The following is a 17,425-nucleotide window of genomic DNA, read 5'->3' as shown; positions in this document are numbered from 1 at the left end:
TTTTCAATACAGTACGGGGTAATCAGTTCTTATTGTATTTGTTAACTGTCTAGATAAAAATAAAAAAAATAAGAATTTCAGTTTAATGTTCTTTTAATAATATAAATCACTATAGCACTACTTTTGTTAACACTTGAGGTCAAAATTCGAAACAGTCCTGTCTAAAAACAGAAACAGTCTATAGAAAATTCGAAAGTCCCTATAAAATAAATCTTTGTAAACAAAACATTACAATGTTCGATACTTAATCATGGGCTTCACCGAGTTTTATATTGACTGAGTAACCAAAAAGCTAAAGGAATGAGTTTGGATATGAGGGGGACACATTTGTTTTAAATTCATTGTCCTATATTTATTATTTTCGATGAAACTTGATATCAGATCTTTTTTTTTATTGACAATGTGTAGTTACCTAGCCATATTGAAGAAGCATTTAGACGGAATGTTGATGAATCTGGTTATTTTAACAGTTAAACTTGACATCCGATAAAATGTTTTTATCAGTAAATGTTTTGTAAGAGGTAGATATATAATTATTTCCAATGCTTCTTGAAATTTGTTTTTCCGTGCTTGTTTGCATTTTAAGCTACTATTTTTCTTGACGATGGGCAATACCGCTCCATAATGGCCCATTGTCAAGAGCGCTAAGCTAGTCAGAATGTTCCAAAAACCCATATTGCCTGCTTGCAAAATCCAGATGGTTAACAAAATGTGAATAAGAACTCTGTAATATTTTAATATTTGTGAGACTTGGTTCTTAAGATACTTAAGGTAAAAGTGGTACTGTGGTCACTGCCATGACATTGTCTATTAGAATTTTCTGTTTGGTAAATTACTAACTTGGGTGATGTAATTTAGTCAAGACGAAAACAAACACGCTCTGAATAAACATAGTAAAAGGGAATGCCGAACGCATAAACTTAAGTATGTCTCCTGCAATTGTGTGAGATAAATTCTATTGTTTTAGAATAAACATATTTTGTATTGTTTAACTTTACTTTTGTGAATAAGTCGGTCCCCTGAAAAAACAATTGCAAGTATTAAGTGTACGAAACAACTTCATTTTTGTATCAAATCTTTTTTCCAGATAGTGGGTGTTTTCATTTAATTTGCCAGAATATGTGCCACATAAATATACAATGTTTCTAAGAACAAAAAGTCAAATTATTATTGAAATGTGTAGATTTCTAAAAAACGCTGTAAATGATTTTATAAAAACAATACAAAGTTTGGAATTTTTTGTATTTTGGTATTTTTCCTTTAACTATGTAATTTTGTATGTTATTTTGGAAATTAGTTTTGCTGTAGGACATATATGTAAAAACCAAGTCGGCTTTTGTTTGATAATGGTGGTGACCGTTATAAATATCGCTTTTAAGGGACGAAATTTAGACATAAAAAAATTTTAGAATTTTCGTGATATATGTAACAATGTTTTTATCCCACGAAAACATGTATATATAATAGTTTTATTTACTAAATATTATAATAATAAATATTTAGCCAAGAATTTCACAAAAACCTACAGTCAGTGGATTCTTCCCACTGGGGGCCATTGAAACAAAAAAGAAACAAAAAACGATAAACCTTAGACTGCCTCAGCTCCATTTTATAGGTAAATAGCATACAAGTCTTCTTTTTCTACTTAATGCTGTTGTCCCATTAAGGCTAGCCCTGGACCCACTTGGCGGGGGGGGGGGGGGGGTGAGAAACAGCTGTTTTTTGTTTTTTTTGCAACAAAGCAAGCAAATATGTATGTGTTGTATGGAATGAGAACTGATGTTCCTACAAAGCCCAATAGTGCCAACTATAATGGCAAACATAATTGTATTGATATGAATCTTTATATTATGAATAAGAAGCTGTTGTGAGTAATATGTAATGTATGAACATTTTGACTGTACTGTTGTCAAGAAAAACTGCTCTTGAAACAAAAAATATAAAAACTTCCCAAAATTTCCTTATAAGCTTCTTCATAGGCAAAATATGATCAAGTTTAAGCCTACGGATGCTTAAAATGTCATGCTTAAAAAAATAATGTAGCCGTTTTGCTTCTGAAAAGCCATTCTTGTCACATGACATTGTTATTAAAACGTTGAGAATATTTGAGTGTTAATACTTTCATTTTATCTTTCTGTAATTATATATAGGTAAAAATTTGAGAATATTTAGTCATGCTGTAATGGCTTTTTTCACTTGTTCTGTGAAAATAGTCAAAATTATTTTACCTACCAAAGTTTATGTCACACGGTAAGCATAAAGATTTGAAATGTAGAACTTTTTGAGTGTGTACACACGTTTAGGAATAGAAATTCTGCTTTTAAAAAAATTGATACTCTATTCCAAGATGTTTTTGTTCAAAAGTGCAGTTGTATACTTTAAAGATAGGAAGGTAATAATGTACAGATGTTCACAATTGACAAGATTCTGTTTATCTATTTAAAATTTGTCTTAATTTATTTTTTTGTTTGCCTTATTAGTCCTCAGGTCAGCAGAAATCGAGGTTACTAATATCATAATAGAACTTTATGGGCTTGAGTATTAGGTATGTGCATATACCGTAATTTTCTAAATTATTAACTTTATTTTGTAGCACTATATAATTTAACGCTGGGAAGAAAACGCTGGGAAGAAAGAATTGTTAAAATGAAGGTAAATTATATAAAACAAGTTTTTCTTTAATTTGCATTGTATACATTAAGTGACATGAATATTGCACTTTGAATCTGTGTTTAGGATTTAGCTTTTTAGTCTTTGTTAAGAAAAGTTTATCCTAACTGATTGCTCAATCAAATGAAGGAATAATTGGATTATGTTTGTTTTGTTACTACTGGAGAAAGTACTATATAATGAACAAGATATTAAACAAAGATTCGAGGTATTTTTATGTTAAAAAAAGGGAAATGTTTAAAAATGGGTCCAAATCTTTGATAAAAGTCTCATATAATTGAGTTAAACTTACTAAATCACAAAAAGGGATACTTTAAAGTCCTTATTTTGTTGTTTTAGCAAATATTATCTTTGAGACAAAAATTATAAGCTAATAGGCTAGCATACGACACGAAGCGAATTATAGTCAAACATATTTTAACCGGATTTTTTAATAAATGAGTTAATTTTTACCACTAGAGTTTTTTTAAATCGCCATTCAAACAGATTTTGTAAGAATTTACATTTTTTGGTGAATATAGTGTTGTCTCTCGTAAGTAAGAAGAGATTAAAGCAGGGGAAAATTTTGAATGGTTGTCAAGTTTACGAATGATTTAAGATTTTAAGTTCATTTCGATATCTCGGGTCAAATCAACAAGGTTAATATTGGCATAGTCTAGTATTCCAGCAAATTTGTGTCGGTTTACCACAAAAAACAATGTCAAACTTTGCTGATTTATTAGTGCTTTTTTAGTTTTAGTTTTTGTGGTCACCCTGTAGGAAACGTGCTTTTTAGTAGAGATGCTTATATCGAAGAAGTAACAAGCACTTAAAAATACCGTGCGAATTTACATTCTGGAATTATTGTTATTTTTTTTTATTTTTTTTTTGCGAAATTAATTGAAAAATTCCGACATTTTTAAAAATTTTGGAACTTCTTATAATTTGCTTTTTATAACTCTTTACTCTTATAGATGAATTAAGAGTACAATGGCACTAGCAGACCGGAGCCTAAAATGGAAAGAAGCTGACGAAATCCCTTTAATGGATGAATCCAATGAAAAAATTCTGTCAGACGAGGTAAATTTTGCCAATGGAAATGACTCTGATATCGAAGCAGAGGGTGAGAAACCATTTAAACAGCACGACATAACTTTATGGTTTTCCGATGCCATAGTTTTAATTGTCGAACATTTACAGTATTACGCCGTGTTGTTGTCGTTATCCGAGCACTGGGGATGGCCGATTAATTGGGTGGATATCACATCGTTTACTTTCCTTTTTAATGCAGATATTTGGGAGTTTCGTAAGGTCAGCATTGGAGCGTTCAATCATTCCAGAACATCGTTTATCAAGTCCTCGACAATAGGATTCAACTACGTTTCGTACCTAGCATCATGGGCTGTGTTTTTGATTATCCTCGCTGCGGTGTTCACAGGTGTGTACGTCCGATGGATGAAGAAACGTCCGTTGTACATGTTGCTGTATGTTGCCAGGTGGAAAAGAGTAATGTTTTTGGTACTGCAATTTCTCTGCATGCCGTTTGGTGTGGCTGCGGCAAGAGTGTTTCATTGCAGAATAGATGTAAGCAGTCAGAAGGAGGTGATGGACGTGCAGAACGAATTTGAATGTTTCAATAGTGCACACATTGCATTCATGGTCTTGGTTATCTTGATCTTCGTCTTCTTTTTCTTTTTTTACCCGTTTGTTTTGATGCGATGGGTTAGAGATCAGGTGTTTTCGAATGATCCAGTTCGACACGAAGGCTACTTGCAGTTGAAGGAAGCTGAGTACGAGCAGGGGTTGGATATTTTATGGGATCTTGGCCAGTACCATTTGTTTTCATCGTTTCGAAGATTTTGGATTTACTACAACCCTTTGAAGTTTTTGTTTAAATTCATTATGATTGCTGGTTTTGCCCTTTCAGTAAAATCGGCATTCTGGGCATCAGCAGGAATAACTGTCTTATTCGTAATAGCGTTCTTCGCTTTGATTTTAAAACGACCCTTTCGTGTTCGCTGCTTTAATTTGATGGCCGTTTTTAGTCATCTTATTATTGCCGCGAATTGCCTAATTGGTAATTTTATGGTACGCCCACCGTGGGAAAAAACAGAACAGTTTCAAATTGTGTCGTTTCTGAGATACCCCACTATTTTGCATATTCTAGTGGCAATAAACGGAAGCTGGTTGTTCGTTCTGGTATTATGGATTGTATATTTGTTCCTTTTAAACAACGGAGTCCTAGGTAAAGAAAGGATCTGGCCGCGTTTGTCGTACGAATCCTCTAATGCCATAGGTGAAGACACCAAGAAATACTTAAAAGCAGCTTTAAAAGCCAGACATACACTTGAGAGGGCGCTAGCTTCCATACCGCTGTTCGCGCCTGTTCACGAGCTGTCGCATCAAGTGAAAGTAATCAACGCGTACTGTCGCGAGGCTGAGTATATTGGAGATCCTACTCATGACACTTTGTGGGACCTTCTTGACGAACTTATTGAAGCACATAATGCTCTCGCTTCCGTTTCTGTGTTTGGAATGTCTGGAAAAAATTCCATCAGAGAAACTTCGGAAGAATTCATCAAGTTGATGCCCAGCTTTAGAAAGCGTTTGAAACAACGGGAATATGACTATATCTTGGTCCCGCCTGTTAAAAGAAGACTGCTTCTCAAGATGTACATCCTCAGCGTCTTCGTTGGAAACAAGAGGAAACACGCCTCCCCCGATCAAGAGATCACTACGAAGCTTCAAGAAGCACTAGCAATGTTCGATGGACGTTCGCTGGATGATTACGACACTGGATTCAGCTCGACGTCGCCCTCTACAATCTCGGCATCGACGGGCAGGCCATTATCTGAGATGCGAAGCAGAGGAGATACAAACGTGACCGGCTTTATCAATGAATTGGACGCTTATTTTCCAAAACAAGACACGTCTGATTTCAACGATTCGTTGTCTTCACGAAAGACATCGGCTTCTTCCCGTGTGTCGTACAGCTATAAACCAGCCACCGCTGTTGATTTAAAACAGTCACGCCCGACTTCAAGAGATAGATCAGAGAAAAAGCTTAGCATTCCCTCTGTTAGTTCCAGACCATCATCCAAAGACAGCAAGAGAGAGTTGACACCCAGCCCAGCATTATCGTCTAAACCGAGTACTCCAAAAGGAAATAAAGTGTCACCTGCGGATTCTCCAAGAAGTAATAGATCACCAAGAGGTAACAGAGTATCACCCTTAGTGACAAGTGAAAATAGCTATCAAGAGGTAAGACTAAAGTTTGTTTATACGCTTAATATATTTTCTCTGTTTCCGTGCGTGTTTTTTGTTTTTGATGAATTATTACCGTACGGCGCAATTAAATAACCTTCCTCAAAAACAGAGTAACAGCGAAATGTTACAGATAATTTGATCATTATAGGCCGTTTGTGTTCTTCTGTTAGCTATGTAATATGTTTTTTAGAAGGAAGTTACCAGACCAGGCACAGCGCCGCTAACACCAATCTCTTCAAGAACATCACATGTCTCACGGCCTGGTACTACTCCAACGACCAGTAGACGTACTGCCCCAACCACGACTAGACCAAATGGTAATTACTCTTCCATTTTTTTGCCAACGAAAAAATTTGTGTCTGTGTTTTGTGACTTTATGAACACGAATGCAATATCTAGGACCAAAACGATGAAATTATCACAATCTTTTTCAAAAAATAATTTTGAAAAATTGAACAGGGGATTGCTGCCACGCCTACCGAGAACTTCCCAAATCTATTATATTTTATATTTTTAAATAAAATATGATTTCCTTAAAGTCGATTTTACTGTGAGAAAGATGCAACCCTTTCTGAACTAAAGTATTGGAGGTAGCTACTGGACATAAGGTCTATGTAATGTTGTAAAAGAAATCCTAGTTCTTGGAAATCGTGAAAAAGGGTTGTTATACCAATAACTTTAAACCTTATATATCGGGACCGGTCGTATTACAACCTCGCGTTAATTTTAGTCATTTTTATTTAGTTTATCTTGTTTCTCGTTATGTGATTTCTCAAAAAATATTTTAAGGTTATTGTTTTATCAGCTGTCATATTCTATGTGTATAATTTATTTATTTTTTTTATTTTTTTTTTTTTTTTTGTAAACAGAAATGTCGTCCACAATATCTTTACCTGGTCAAGTAGAAACTCACGAAGAAGCTGAGTTTCAGTTATAATAGTAAAACAGATGGAACACGTCCACATAGTATTATCAACTTGTTCCTGTGTACAAAGATGTGTGACAAATTCTTTATATTTATATGTCTATAAAGATATGAACAAGTAGGCATATTGGCGCATGTTTTTTAAACGGATACGTATGTTGTATGAAGAACTGATCTATACATATATATGAATGGATATGCAAAACAGTTGAGATGTATGATACTATGTGCTTGGTCAAGATTCTTTTAAACGTGATTTGTGTGATTGATGCGTGTGTTGAATTGGCTTCTAAACATATTTACAGACAACTGTTATAACACGCATTACAGCTTACTTTGCACTTCGCTTGCACAATTTTGGTTATAATTTAAACAAAATAAACGTTGTTACATACATTTTTGGGCGTCAATAGTGCTAACAATTAAATTTTTGCGAGCTGCAGTTTTCTTATGATATTTTTAAAGCAGTTTGGGGCTAGAGCTGTATAGTGAAACTTATCAGGTTTGTTTACGTTTCCAAAAATTTTAATTTAACGACAATTCCAAATATTCTGACATCACTAAGGTTTTTCCGTAAGAATTTAATTTAGCTGAGACTTCGCACCCTACTTGCTACCTACAATACAAAATAGTGTTTTACAATATTCACCATAGTAGTATTAGCGTTTATTTATGTTTCCAAACGTGCGAATTACATTTTTGCAATCCAAGCAGAGAGTTAACATTTTCAGTGACAAGTCACGGATCAGGCATAATAGTTATTAAATGATGTACGTGTTAGATAATCTTATACACTTCAAAAATTTCACGGCTATGTTGTGTTCTGTTGCCAATTGTTTTGGATGTGTTTTTTCTATGGTTTTTAGTCGAAACAGTGTCTGATTTGTTTCTTTTAAACCCAAAATTCCCCAAAACCCTAAAAACTTTATTCTTCTCAATTAACTAAGGTAACTTAAAAATGTCTATTGTATGATAGCAGTCTCGTCCCTATACCCTTTTAGCTGTGCAGATACTAATTTGCTTTTTGTTAAATACGTGAGAGGTTTAGGAACGAGCCTGGCACAGTCAAAATAATTTATATTTTATGTATAGAATGTGTAAAAAATGTCACTTTGTAAATAGTGGTAATTTATTTTTTCAAGATTTGATTATTTCGATATAAAACAGAAACGTGATGAAAAAATTTTTGTTGTTGTGTTTTCTGCGTGAAATATTCTTGGTGCACAAGTTCTTCTTTCCACTTGACGTATGCAGTTGGAACCCAATTATTAACCGTGCAATATTTTTGAGGTACCCTTCGTTTTTGATTTGCATCTTCTTTCATAAATCCAACTGTGTTTAATGTATATAACTTAACACCAAACCCTTCTTTTTAGGCTGTTTGCCTTTTTAAACAACTTACCGTCTGGCAAAGCTTGCAATTTTTCATAAAAAAGTCATTCTCCATTGGTCACAGAAAAATGCACAATAAAAATGCACAAACAAAGTGCAGCCTAATACCCAGGGTTTTTGACGTCTTTGTTACATCCGGAACTGAAAAAAACTTGAAAAATGACTAAAAGTGAAACTAGGGTAGTTACGACTATGCGGATCTTTTTTATTTATTGGACCTACCTGGTACAGGTGAGGTCTTATAACATGTGTCCGGCCGGCCGGCTTTGGATCAATTCTTTTTTCTGATTTTTTGCGCAAAGATAGAGAACAATAGACCCTCTAATGTGACAGTTCTTTAAAAAAAAATCTTAATGACTCAAAAATGGCGGATTTATGCACGAAATGAGGCAAAACACCCCAAAATACGTTTTTTACAACTTTAATAACATTAACTAATGATCCATTAGGATTGGATCATTAGTTTTTTCTGAATTTTTCTAAGCTTTTAATCAAAGAAAGAAAAAGGTCCATGCTGTAACGTCCCTTCTTACACCTTGGGTTACCGCTTCAACCTCTCACAACTACATGAATCTAAATCCTCTAAAGGCCTGTGTAATGACAACCAACAAAAGTAACATTCGATCGATCGAGAATTATCATGCTGCAAAGTTTTACTTCTGAATAGAAGGATTTAGATTGAATGAATGAAGATTAACCTAACAAACTCAACAGATAAGGAATAATTTATTAAATAACTCATAGTGTATTTGTGTGACGTACGGAGTGTGGTTCCTATACGGAGTAATGCTCTGTAAGGCTGCTATACGGAGTTTGGTTTAGCTATACGAAGTCCGCCAACGAATGTTCTTAAAGTGGAAATATTGCAATATATGACTGTTTAAAACTATTCCTGAAAAAAATTTTTATAATAATCACCATAAAGAACAAGTTAAAAAGACAAGCACATCATTTTCCTACTTTTTATCCATCGTAAACATACGAGGTATATTGTAGCTATACAGAGTGTGGAAACATTAGTTTGATTGCAGCAAACGGATTATGGCATACAGATTCTGAGATACCGAGAGTATGTTATGCAGAATGTGCTATAAGGTGTATGCCATACGGACTATGTCATACGGAGTATTCTATATGGAGTATGCCATACGGAGTGTGACATGCTTCATATACGAAGTATGCTATACGGTGTGTGACATGCTTAGTATACGGAGTTTGACATGCTTAATATACGAAGTATGCTATACGGAGTGTAACAGTTGGTCGTTCTATACTAATACTAATTGGTACCCTGCATGTTTGTCTCATATTTTAGACTTTTATTCTTCTTACACAAATTATTTGCTTGTTTTAGGCACGATTTTCTAAACTGGAATAGCTCAGAGTAAATTTTTAATAAGAATGCTTAGTTTAGACTTCGACGCTCATGCTGCATTCGCTAATGTCTAGCCAAACCAGTGTCGGAATTATACTCTTAAAGCTGTCTGGGGCGCTCGCAGCTTTTTGTACTAAATATTTCCGTCTATACGGAGTTAACATGTTGCTATGCGAAGTTATACTCCGTTTACGCATGCCTATACGGAGCCGTACTCCGTATAGCTACACACTCCGAATGGAACATTTGAACGTATATTAAATTATTATAATATTTTTTTGTTAACATTTAGTAACTTTACGCGAATAATTTAATGGCTTAAAAAGGTTTTAAGAGCATCGATTCGCGAAATTTTATACACGCAAAAAAAACTGTGTTTCCAAAAAAAAAATTTTTTATTTATTTTTTTTGTAAATTTCAAGCGACAAATTTGATCATAACACCGAAGTTCTTGCGTTTTTTCGGATTTTCTTTGGTTTTTGTATTTACGAAAATAACACATACATTTAATTCTTCACTATTTCACGTAATTTGTGTAAGCTTATGAATGAAACGAAACTGTTATAAATGTTTTATGCTATAATCTAAATGATTTAAAGTGAAGCATTGAGAAAGAATAGCGTTGCTTACAAAAATGTTTAAAAATTATTACATAAAATATTTACATGTTGTGAATTATTTGCGGTTAAAACTCAATCGTTTGAACACTTTTCATGTCTTTTCTCTCTTGTATATACATTGATGTTGTTGAAATGCTGTTTTTCTCATTGCTGGATGATAGGAGATGGAATTTCTTTGCAAAATGTACTAAAAAGTTTCGGAAAGCAAGAAAAAGTCTAAGAAAGTTGTAGTTGATTTATTTATTTTGTGTTTATCTCGTAATTACTTCACCAGGAGAAAGAGGAAAACAAAAAGAAGTTCTTGTGGCTTGAATACTTGTTTCCTCGCCCGGCTTGGTGTAAAATTATCTGCTACTAGAATTTACCAAAAGAGTATTAAATCCAGGTTTTGTAAACAGACTGAATTCAGACACAAATAAAGGGTATCACAGGCTAAATTTAATCACAAAACTCTGCTGTTACATATTCCCGTCTTTCCATGTTTTTTTAAACAGTTTATGAGTAGAATTACCATTTTGAAAAACAAAAAACAATTGGAAATGCTGGTGAATAATGTCTCTGGAATATAATCCAAAAAGCACCTTTGTTCGAAAGAGAAGACGGAATAAGAGAGAAGAAGAAGAAGAAGAAGAAATAAAAGAATGTGATAAAGACATTGACATAATTGTGATTGGAAATAGAAATGTTGGAAAAACTAGTTTATTATTTCAATACGCAAACAAAATGCACACTGAAACTTACATACCTACCGTTGGATTTGACTATTTACAAAAGCTTATTCAGACATATGATGGTAACAAAGTTCGAGTGAAATTCTGGGACACATGTGAGTGCACAAATTTTATTGTGTATAGCTATCTGTTAACATACTAATTTAGAATTCTCTTAAACTTATGACTTGTCCGTATAAAATTTAAGTTTATAAAAAAAGCACAGAACGTGCAAGTTTTTATTTTTTAAAAAAAGTATCGTATAGTAATATCCATCGTTTATTTGCAATCTCATTTGGAATCTTCATGCACTAAAATGGAAAAGTGAAATCAAAACAAAACATAGTAAAAATATGAAGTCAGCAAAAATAAAGGTGGCAAAATATTTTGGTTGGTCCAAAATATTAGCTAGTTTGGTAGCTTTTTACAATCTGATACCGCTGTATAAGTTATATGCTTATGGCTTATTTTAGCACGACTTGTTAAACATCTTTCTTCAGGCTTACATTTGGTGCTAAAGTAAAGCACCTTGTTTACATAATCTGACGAAGTTCCTGTTTTCTGTGGTATATGTGACATGTATTTGTAGAACAAATTATCTGTACTGGTGATCCATAATTCCAACTTCGTTCACAGGGCTCTTCTACGCCTATGATATTACGGGCCCGTTTAGTTCGACTTAAACTTTTTACAAGCCATCAAAGAAAAGAACCTTTTAACTACACTTATTTCACAATTATTTTTTCTTTTCCAGCTGGTGCTGAAGATGCGATGGAAAACATTGCTAAAAATATCTACAAATGCGCTTCAGGATTTATCGTGATGTATGACGTCACTGACATCCAATCATATAACGACGTGTATCACTGGTAAGATGATAGATTATTGGTTTATTGATTGATTTCAAAATGTTTTTTTAGTTCTACTATTGTAAGCCCCAACGAAAGTAGAAATTTCTCCATGCGTTTGTTTAAGTAAAAACTTTGTTCCAAAACCTGATGCTGAAATAAGAACGATCAATCACGGGTGAAAACTCATAAAAATTATAAAAATTACAAAAATTAGTTGGAATTGGCTTTTATGTAACTCTTCAAACCTTTAAATTTCATTGAAGAGAACGTAATCCGCCTCACGTCAAAATTCAGTCACGAGGATACCCCTACCTAAGCTAGCCATAAAGCTCCTTGGTTGAAAAGAGACCTAAGGAAGAAGTTGTGTTTCCACATCATTCCTTATAAGCTTGGTGTTATTGCTCATAATATGTTCCTGTTTTTACGACAATTGTAAACACATACAAATGAGACATCTTTGATTTTTCAATTTGCATTGGATTTAGGATGAACCTGTTGGATGAATATTCCTTGAGCAATTCTTATGTCGTCATCATCGGCAACAAAAGCGATAGGAAAGAAGATCGCAAAATAAGCAAGGAAGAGGGCGTTGAATTGGCGGCGTGTTATGACGTCAAATTTATGGAAACTAGCGTCTTTCAAGATAAAAATATTAAAAAAACTTTAGTTCGAATGATAAGCAATATTGTTGATTAAAGAACAACGTATTTTAGTTTGATTGTCGAACTTTGTAAAACACGAATTATAGTTTGTTTGCCGAACCATTAAAAGTTTGTAAACAAACCCGCGAAACGAACAACTGATATTCTTCAGGACTCAGAGCAAAAAGAAAAAGTCTTGGCAACGAGGTAGAAATAACAATGAAATAAATTATATTTCTTGTCATGTAATGAAAATCGGTTTTCTTTTATAAAAAGAGATAAGTAATTGAAAATAAAAAACAGTGGCTAGCAAAATACCGTATAACCAAATGCCATGCATTTTTTGTTGTTTACAAGCTATGTACACACCTACGTAAATAAATAATTCTGAATAAACAATTATAATTTAAAAACCTTGTTGTTGTTTTGATCGATATATGACAGATGGCACCACGCCCATATTTCAACACTCAATTAGCAACGTCCCTAGTAGCGCTGCTATAAAAAATTTTAAACGCATGAGCGAGTCGGAGAAATATCACATTTTACAAATGAAAATTCGTTTTTAAAGCAAATGTTCCACACGCAACACACCTTCTTGTAAAAAAAAAGTAGTCTTAGTCAAATTCACAGAAAACATTTTAAATAATGGAAAATGCAAATTGTATCACGCATTTTTTCTCTTCACGAAATATGTAATTTGTAATTTATTTTAGCGGACGCCAGCAAAATATGAGTGAAGCAAGTGACTGGAATCTCACTTTTATCTCTGGAAAAGAATAAAAAAACTTGTTTTTTTTAAATATTTTTTTTAGTGCCGAATGAAGACCTCCAATACGGAGGTCGAAATATTACCATAAAAATATATATGCTGAACGACCATGTATATGTTTTTTTAAAGTATTAACATACGTTCACATGAACATGTCATTTAAAGAGTAAGAAAAGATATTTGTAAAAGAAAAAAAAGTTATTTGGCTAAATGCATTTCTCCTTTCTTTTTATTCCTAAGTTGAAAAAGTATCTCAGGATAAGAAGCAGTGGGCCAAAACCAAAATGTATATTCGGGGTACAAAGAAATTACACTGTGGGTAGAATGGTGTGCTCTTCGTGCAATCTTTTTATCACGCCTATACTATTCTCCAAAAATATTTTAAAGCCTGCTCGGTAAATCTATTTTTTAGCACTCTATATTATTTTACTATTCAAAATTCTTTAAACACCGATTATAACTTTTTTCATCCCTTAAAGCACGGTCCTGGAAATATCCGACCTACAGTCTGGCAACAACAGTCCCACCGTTCGAGCTTTTTTATAAGGACCTGGTTGCCATGAAAAGTGCTCTCATATTTTAGAAAGAGGATGAATGTGGCTACTCACCGGTACCAAACGTGAATTTTGTCCTTAGGCACTAAATGTGACTCGAATTTTGTAAAGCTGACTAACTGTCAAACGCCGCAAGAGTTAACTGAAACATTAAAATTGCGCCTTTGGCCATCTGAACTAATTTAGGTTAGAATTCGTTTTAAGCACTCTTTATTCTCACCCAATCCTCCTGTAAAGGAATATTTTTTGTAGCCTTTCTATATTTTTAACGCCTTTCATTTGAATTGAATTTGATATTGAAGTTCGAGGCAGCGACACAGGATCGTGTGATTAAAGACTTGATGCTATGCTGTACCGAGCTCCAATATTTATCTCATTAGCGCGAATTTGCTATCACCAACAACTTTTAGTCACAACGGCACCTTATATATTTGCTTGATTAATTAAAATGGCGCCTTTCTTAAGAAGGGTTTTCCATGTGAAATGTACGGCAGCTTACACGTGGTTCACAAGTCACACGTTAAAATAAACTAAAAATAAATCAGTAAATCAACATCTAGAAATTTAATAATTGCAGCTGCAGCTGTGAAAATAAAAATATCAAATAGGAAATAAGATTAGTCAAATGGAAGGAAAAACACTCACTCTTGTATCAGTCAGTAAGGCATAAAATGTTCTTCATTTACACTAACTTGCCTCAGCGGAGGAGTATTAAAACAAATATGACGTCACAACCAGCTGGCATCAAAAATATTGCTACTTCCTTTAAACTTTTGACCAAGTTATGATTTATATGCAACTTAAAAACTCAGTCTAGAAGACGTTTACTCTCTTTTAAAACTTTCTTGAAACTCGAATTAACGCAGAAAACATGCTTTAAATTGACGACAAGACATGTTGACAGTAGACTGAATTTACAACACGTCATATAACTTGCCGACTTGTCATTGTTACTTTGAAACGGATATACGACACATCATATAAATCGACGACTTGTCATGTTTACTATACAACCGACTTCCGATTCGTCGTATAACTGGGCAACTTGCCATGTTTACTGTGGAAGCGATTTACAATTCATGGTATAACTTGACGACTTGTCATGCTTAAGCATATCTACGACACGACATATGATTTTGCGTCAAGCATGCTCACAACACGTCATGTAATAAGGTTATCGATTTCAGGATACGTCATACCAATTGACGGTCATTTACATGCTTACTACAAGCTAAGTTTACAATGCGTCATATAATGCGTCGAATGTATGAGACATGAAACAAATTGTCGGAAATTCAAAAAACATTCACATATCACATTCTGTTACTTAAATAGCTGGATTCTTCGACGAATGACTTTTAAACGACATCACTTATTATGTTTTATATTTTTGGTTAGAACATAAACCACAACAGAAAGTCATCATGGTTAATTTGCAGAACAGCAGTTTGATCTTCTTATGTTTTGTAGTGTTACTAGGTGTGGCAAAAGCGATACAGGTAACTTTTGTTCTTTTACTATATCAGCAATACCAACTGGGTTTTACATTCCTAAGGAATGTATTCGTTAGCACAATCTTCTCTGCATCTTCTCCTCCTGTTGCCTTTATTGTCACTTTTTACAAGAAATATTATATTCCAAGTTTTTTGAATTGAACTTTGACTTTGATCTTTCCTTCATAGGCCAAATTCAAATGTTCAGTTAAAAATGCTCAAAAAAATTGGAATGCAGTATTATTGCAAATAAGTCCCATGCTTTTGAGAGCAACGAGAGGAGGGGGGAGAGGGGTGTTGTTAAAGTTTTAACCAACATTAAAGTAGCTGTTGGGGATCTTTAGAAAAATTCTACATTAATTTCTTGGTGCCATATTGCCAGATGTTTATAATCTCTGTTAGGACTCGACTGGGGCCTGAACTAACGACCTACTATACGCTATACAAGGAGGCTCCAGTCATTTACCCTCCCCTTTTTACGTTCTATGAATGCTAATATTTGCTATGCTAGGACCAGCACAGCGCTTGCCATCCACAACAAACACTATTGACGGTAACTAAAAGTTATAGTTTAGGTCTATATACTTAAGCTTTTGTGTTTTATAGTGTCCATCAACACATCCTGTCATGGGAATTATAAAGAAGAACAGTGTCTCTCACATGGGTGATGGATCTTTCTTGGTGGTGGCTTGCTGTCCAAAAAATTATCGTAAGGCTAATGCTAGTCCTTTCACACTCTTACATTGCTTGCATAGTAAAATTTCTTGAGAGGTTCTAAGGAATAGTTTTTATTCTGAGTTAGCCTGTTTTGAAGGATGAACTATGAACTAAATGACATCCTTTCACACTCGAGTATCTAACGGTATATGTCAGTATTGTATTAAGTTGTCCTAACCTTTGGAAGACAAAATGGTGACTAAGGATGATACGCAATATCCATTACAGTCTATATCCTTGACTTTTTTTATGATTGATGATAGATGATTGGAATTATTATTTTTTGAGTATTTTATCACTTTCTTGTATCTTAACTTCGCCAGTTTAATACTTTTTTTATGTCTTATAGACGCTATCTTCTTTGGAAGAGAAGGAGTGGGTTGTTGTACAATGCGTGGACAGAGATGTGGTAAGAAAAATTCGTTTCTATTTTCACAGCATAGCAATAATAGGTTAATATAAGAATGTGTGAGACATTTACTGTGGCTTGAAGAATTCTCAAATTATGTTTTGGCTATTTCATTTTTGGCTATTGTAAGTAATAGTTATGAAATGTAGGTAGTATACATGAATAAAATCGGTAGGGATTAAAATTTTCAGACGTCGGTAATTTTTTTAGGACGTCACCATTTTTCTGAGAAAACCTTGCTTTTACTGTTGACCATTATAAATTGATTTGTACGTGGATTTTGTTTCTCAAACGGTTTCTATGTGGTTACCTTTTTGGACGATGTAGTATCAGAAGTTTTTCTGGGACCAATTAGAAAAATTGGTTAAAAGCGACCAGGTTTTAATCCTGTTTGAAACAGTAATTTTGTATTTATAACAAAATAGTGACTTATAGTGGTGGTGTAATCCAGTACAACGCCCTCTCCCGCCCAAACATAGGGCGCTAATTTATAACGGCTTAGTGTGTGATCTAATTTGAGTAATTTGTTTGTATCTTTGTATTCGCTCATTCACCTTCGTACCTGAAGAATATACAATTTGATATTTTTGAGGAAAGTTTTTAATTCTCTCTCTTTAGTGTTCACATGTAAATGTAGAGATGGAAGCATACCAGTAAAATCTGAGGTTCCACTGAAGACAAGTTTTCCAAGTGTACAAACGTAAAAATTACTGTAGTAAATGGAACAAAGAATTTATGACACGCAAAAACAATGTTTTTTTTAAACATCCCATTTTTTTCCCAGAGTTTTTTGTTTTGTTGTTATTGTTGTCACGAGTGTTTGACAATTTCACAAAAATTATTCATAAAAGTAATTTTTTGTGAAATTTGAATTGTTTTCCTCTTTCTTTCACAACTGAGATATACTAGTGTTTTCCCTCCGGTTAACTTATATATAATAAATATACAAATTTTACCATTAAAGAACTTAAAACACAATTTAAATTTAAAGAATAGACTACAGAACCACATGAAATAGTTGAATACAGAAGGCTAATGTATTGCACACCA

General features: G+C 33.7%; 3 protein-coding genes across 5 annotated transcripts in view; all 3 read left to right on the top strand.

The window, feature by feature from the left end:
• LOC130629735 (uncharacterized) overlaps positions 1 to 8,042 on the top strand; it is a 42,922-nt gene extending 34,880 nt beyond the window's left edge. Inside the window, exons 1-5 of one of the 2 annotated variants that reach the window (XM_057443072.1) lie at positions 2,150 to 2,250; positions 2,594 to 2,652; positions 3,624 to 5,910; positions 6,107 to 6,233; positions 6,786 to 8,042. In XM_057443072.1, the coding sequence (XP_057299055.1) occupies positions 3,640 to 5,910; positions 6,107 to 6,233; positions 6,786 to 6,853 (2,466 nt within the window). In that variant the 5' untranslated portion in view covers positions 2,150 to 2,250; positions 2,594 to 2,652; positions 3,624 to 3,639 and the 3' untranslated portion in view covers positions 6,854 to 8,042. Of the gene's footprint in view, positions 1 to 2,149; positions 2,251 to 2,591; positions 2,653 to 3,623; positions 5,911 to 6,106; positions 6,234 to 6,785 lie in introns of those variants that run through there. The other variant, XM_057443073.1, reaches the window with a different exon arrangement.
• A 2,294-nt stretch (positions 8,043 to 10,336) lies between these two features.
• Positions 10,337 to 13,413, top strand: LOC130629733 (ras-related protein Rab-3-like). Of its 2 annotated transcripts, none has more exons than XM_057443067.1 (3): positions 10,337 to 11,054; positions 11,693 to 11,807; positions 13,147 to 13,413. In XM_057443067.1, the coding sequence occupies exons 1-3, from the start codon at positions 10,781 to 10,783 to the stop codon at positions 13,211 to 13,213; spliced, it is 456 nt and encodes a 151-aa protein (XP_057299050.1). In that variant the 5' UTR covers positions 10,337 to 10,780; the 3' UTR covers positions 13,214 to 13,413. The 2 variants fall into 2 exon arrangements, with proteins under 2 accessions (XP_057299050.1, XP_057299049.1); XM_057443066.1 differs by lacking the exon at positions 13,147 to 13,413 and adding an exon at positions 12,275 to 13,108 and having other exon boundaries at positions 10,339 to 11,054.
• A 1,010-nt stretch (positions 13,414 to 14,423) lies between these two features.
• Positions 14,424 to 17,127, top strand: LOC130626853 (uncharacterized). Its single transcript, XM_057441346.1, has 4 exons — positions 14,424 to 15,255; positions 15,856 to 15,958; positions 16,316 to 16,375; positions 16,994 to 17,127. Exons 1-4 carry the CDS (start codon positions 15,181 to 15,183, stop codon positions 17,077 to 17,079), a joined length of 324 nt encoding a protein of 107 aa, XP_057297329.1. The 5' UTR covers positions 14,424 to 15,180; the 3' UTR covers positions 17,080 to 17,127.
• The last annotated feature ends 298 nt before the right edge of the window (positions 17,128 to 17,425 follow it).

The sequence above is a fragment of the Hydractinia symbiolongicarpus genome, chromosome 2, assembly GCF_029227915.1.
Source record: "Hydractinia symbiolongicarpus strain clone_291-10 chromosome 2, HSymV2.1, whole genome shotgun sequence".
Classification (NCBI taxonomy): Eukaryota; Metazoa; Cnidaria; class Hydrozoa; order Anthoathecata; family Hydractiniidae; genus Hydractinia; species Hydractinia symbiolongicarpus.
This window is presented reverse-complemented; position numbering and strand designations above follow the sequence as displayed.

What these genes read in the sequence shown, in the direction of transcription:
- LOC130629733 (XM_057443066.1), top strand. Translation starts at nt 10,781, where the DNA reads ATGTCTCTGGAATATAATCCAAAAAGCACCTTTGTTCGAAAGAGAAGA. An exon ending in AGTGAAATTCTGGGACACAT is followed by an intron (nt 11,055 to 11,692) that starts GTGAGTGCACAA and finishes TTTCTTTTCCAG; the next exon opens with CTGGTGCTGAAGATGCGATG. An exon ending in TATAACGACGTGTATCACTG is followed by an intron (nt 11,808 to 12,274) that starts GTAAGATGATAG and finishes CATTGGATTTAG; the next exon opens with GATGAACCTGTTGGATGAAT.
- LOC130626853 (XM_057441346.1), top strand. Translation starts at nt 15,181, where the DNA reads ATGGTTAATTTGCAGAACAGCAGTTTGATCTTCTTATGTTTTGTAGTG. An exon ending in GTGTGGCAAAAGCGATACAG is followed by an intron (nt 15,256 to 15,855) that starts GTAACTTTTGTT and finishes TGTGTTTTATAG; the next exon opens with TGTCCATCAACACATCCTGT. An exon ending in AATGCGTGGACAGAGATGTG is followed by an intron (nt 16,376 to 16,993) that starts GTAAGAAAAATT and finishes CTCTCTCTTTAG; the next exon opens with TGTTCACATGTAAATGTAGA.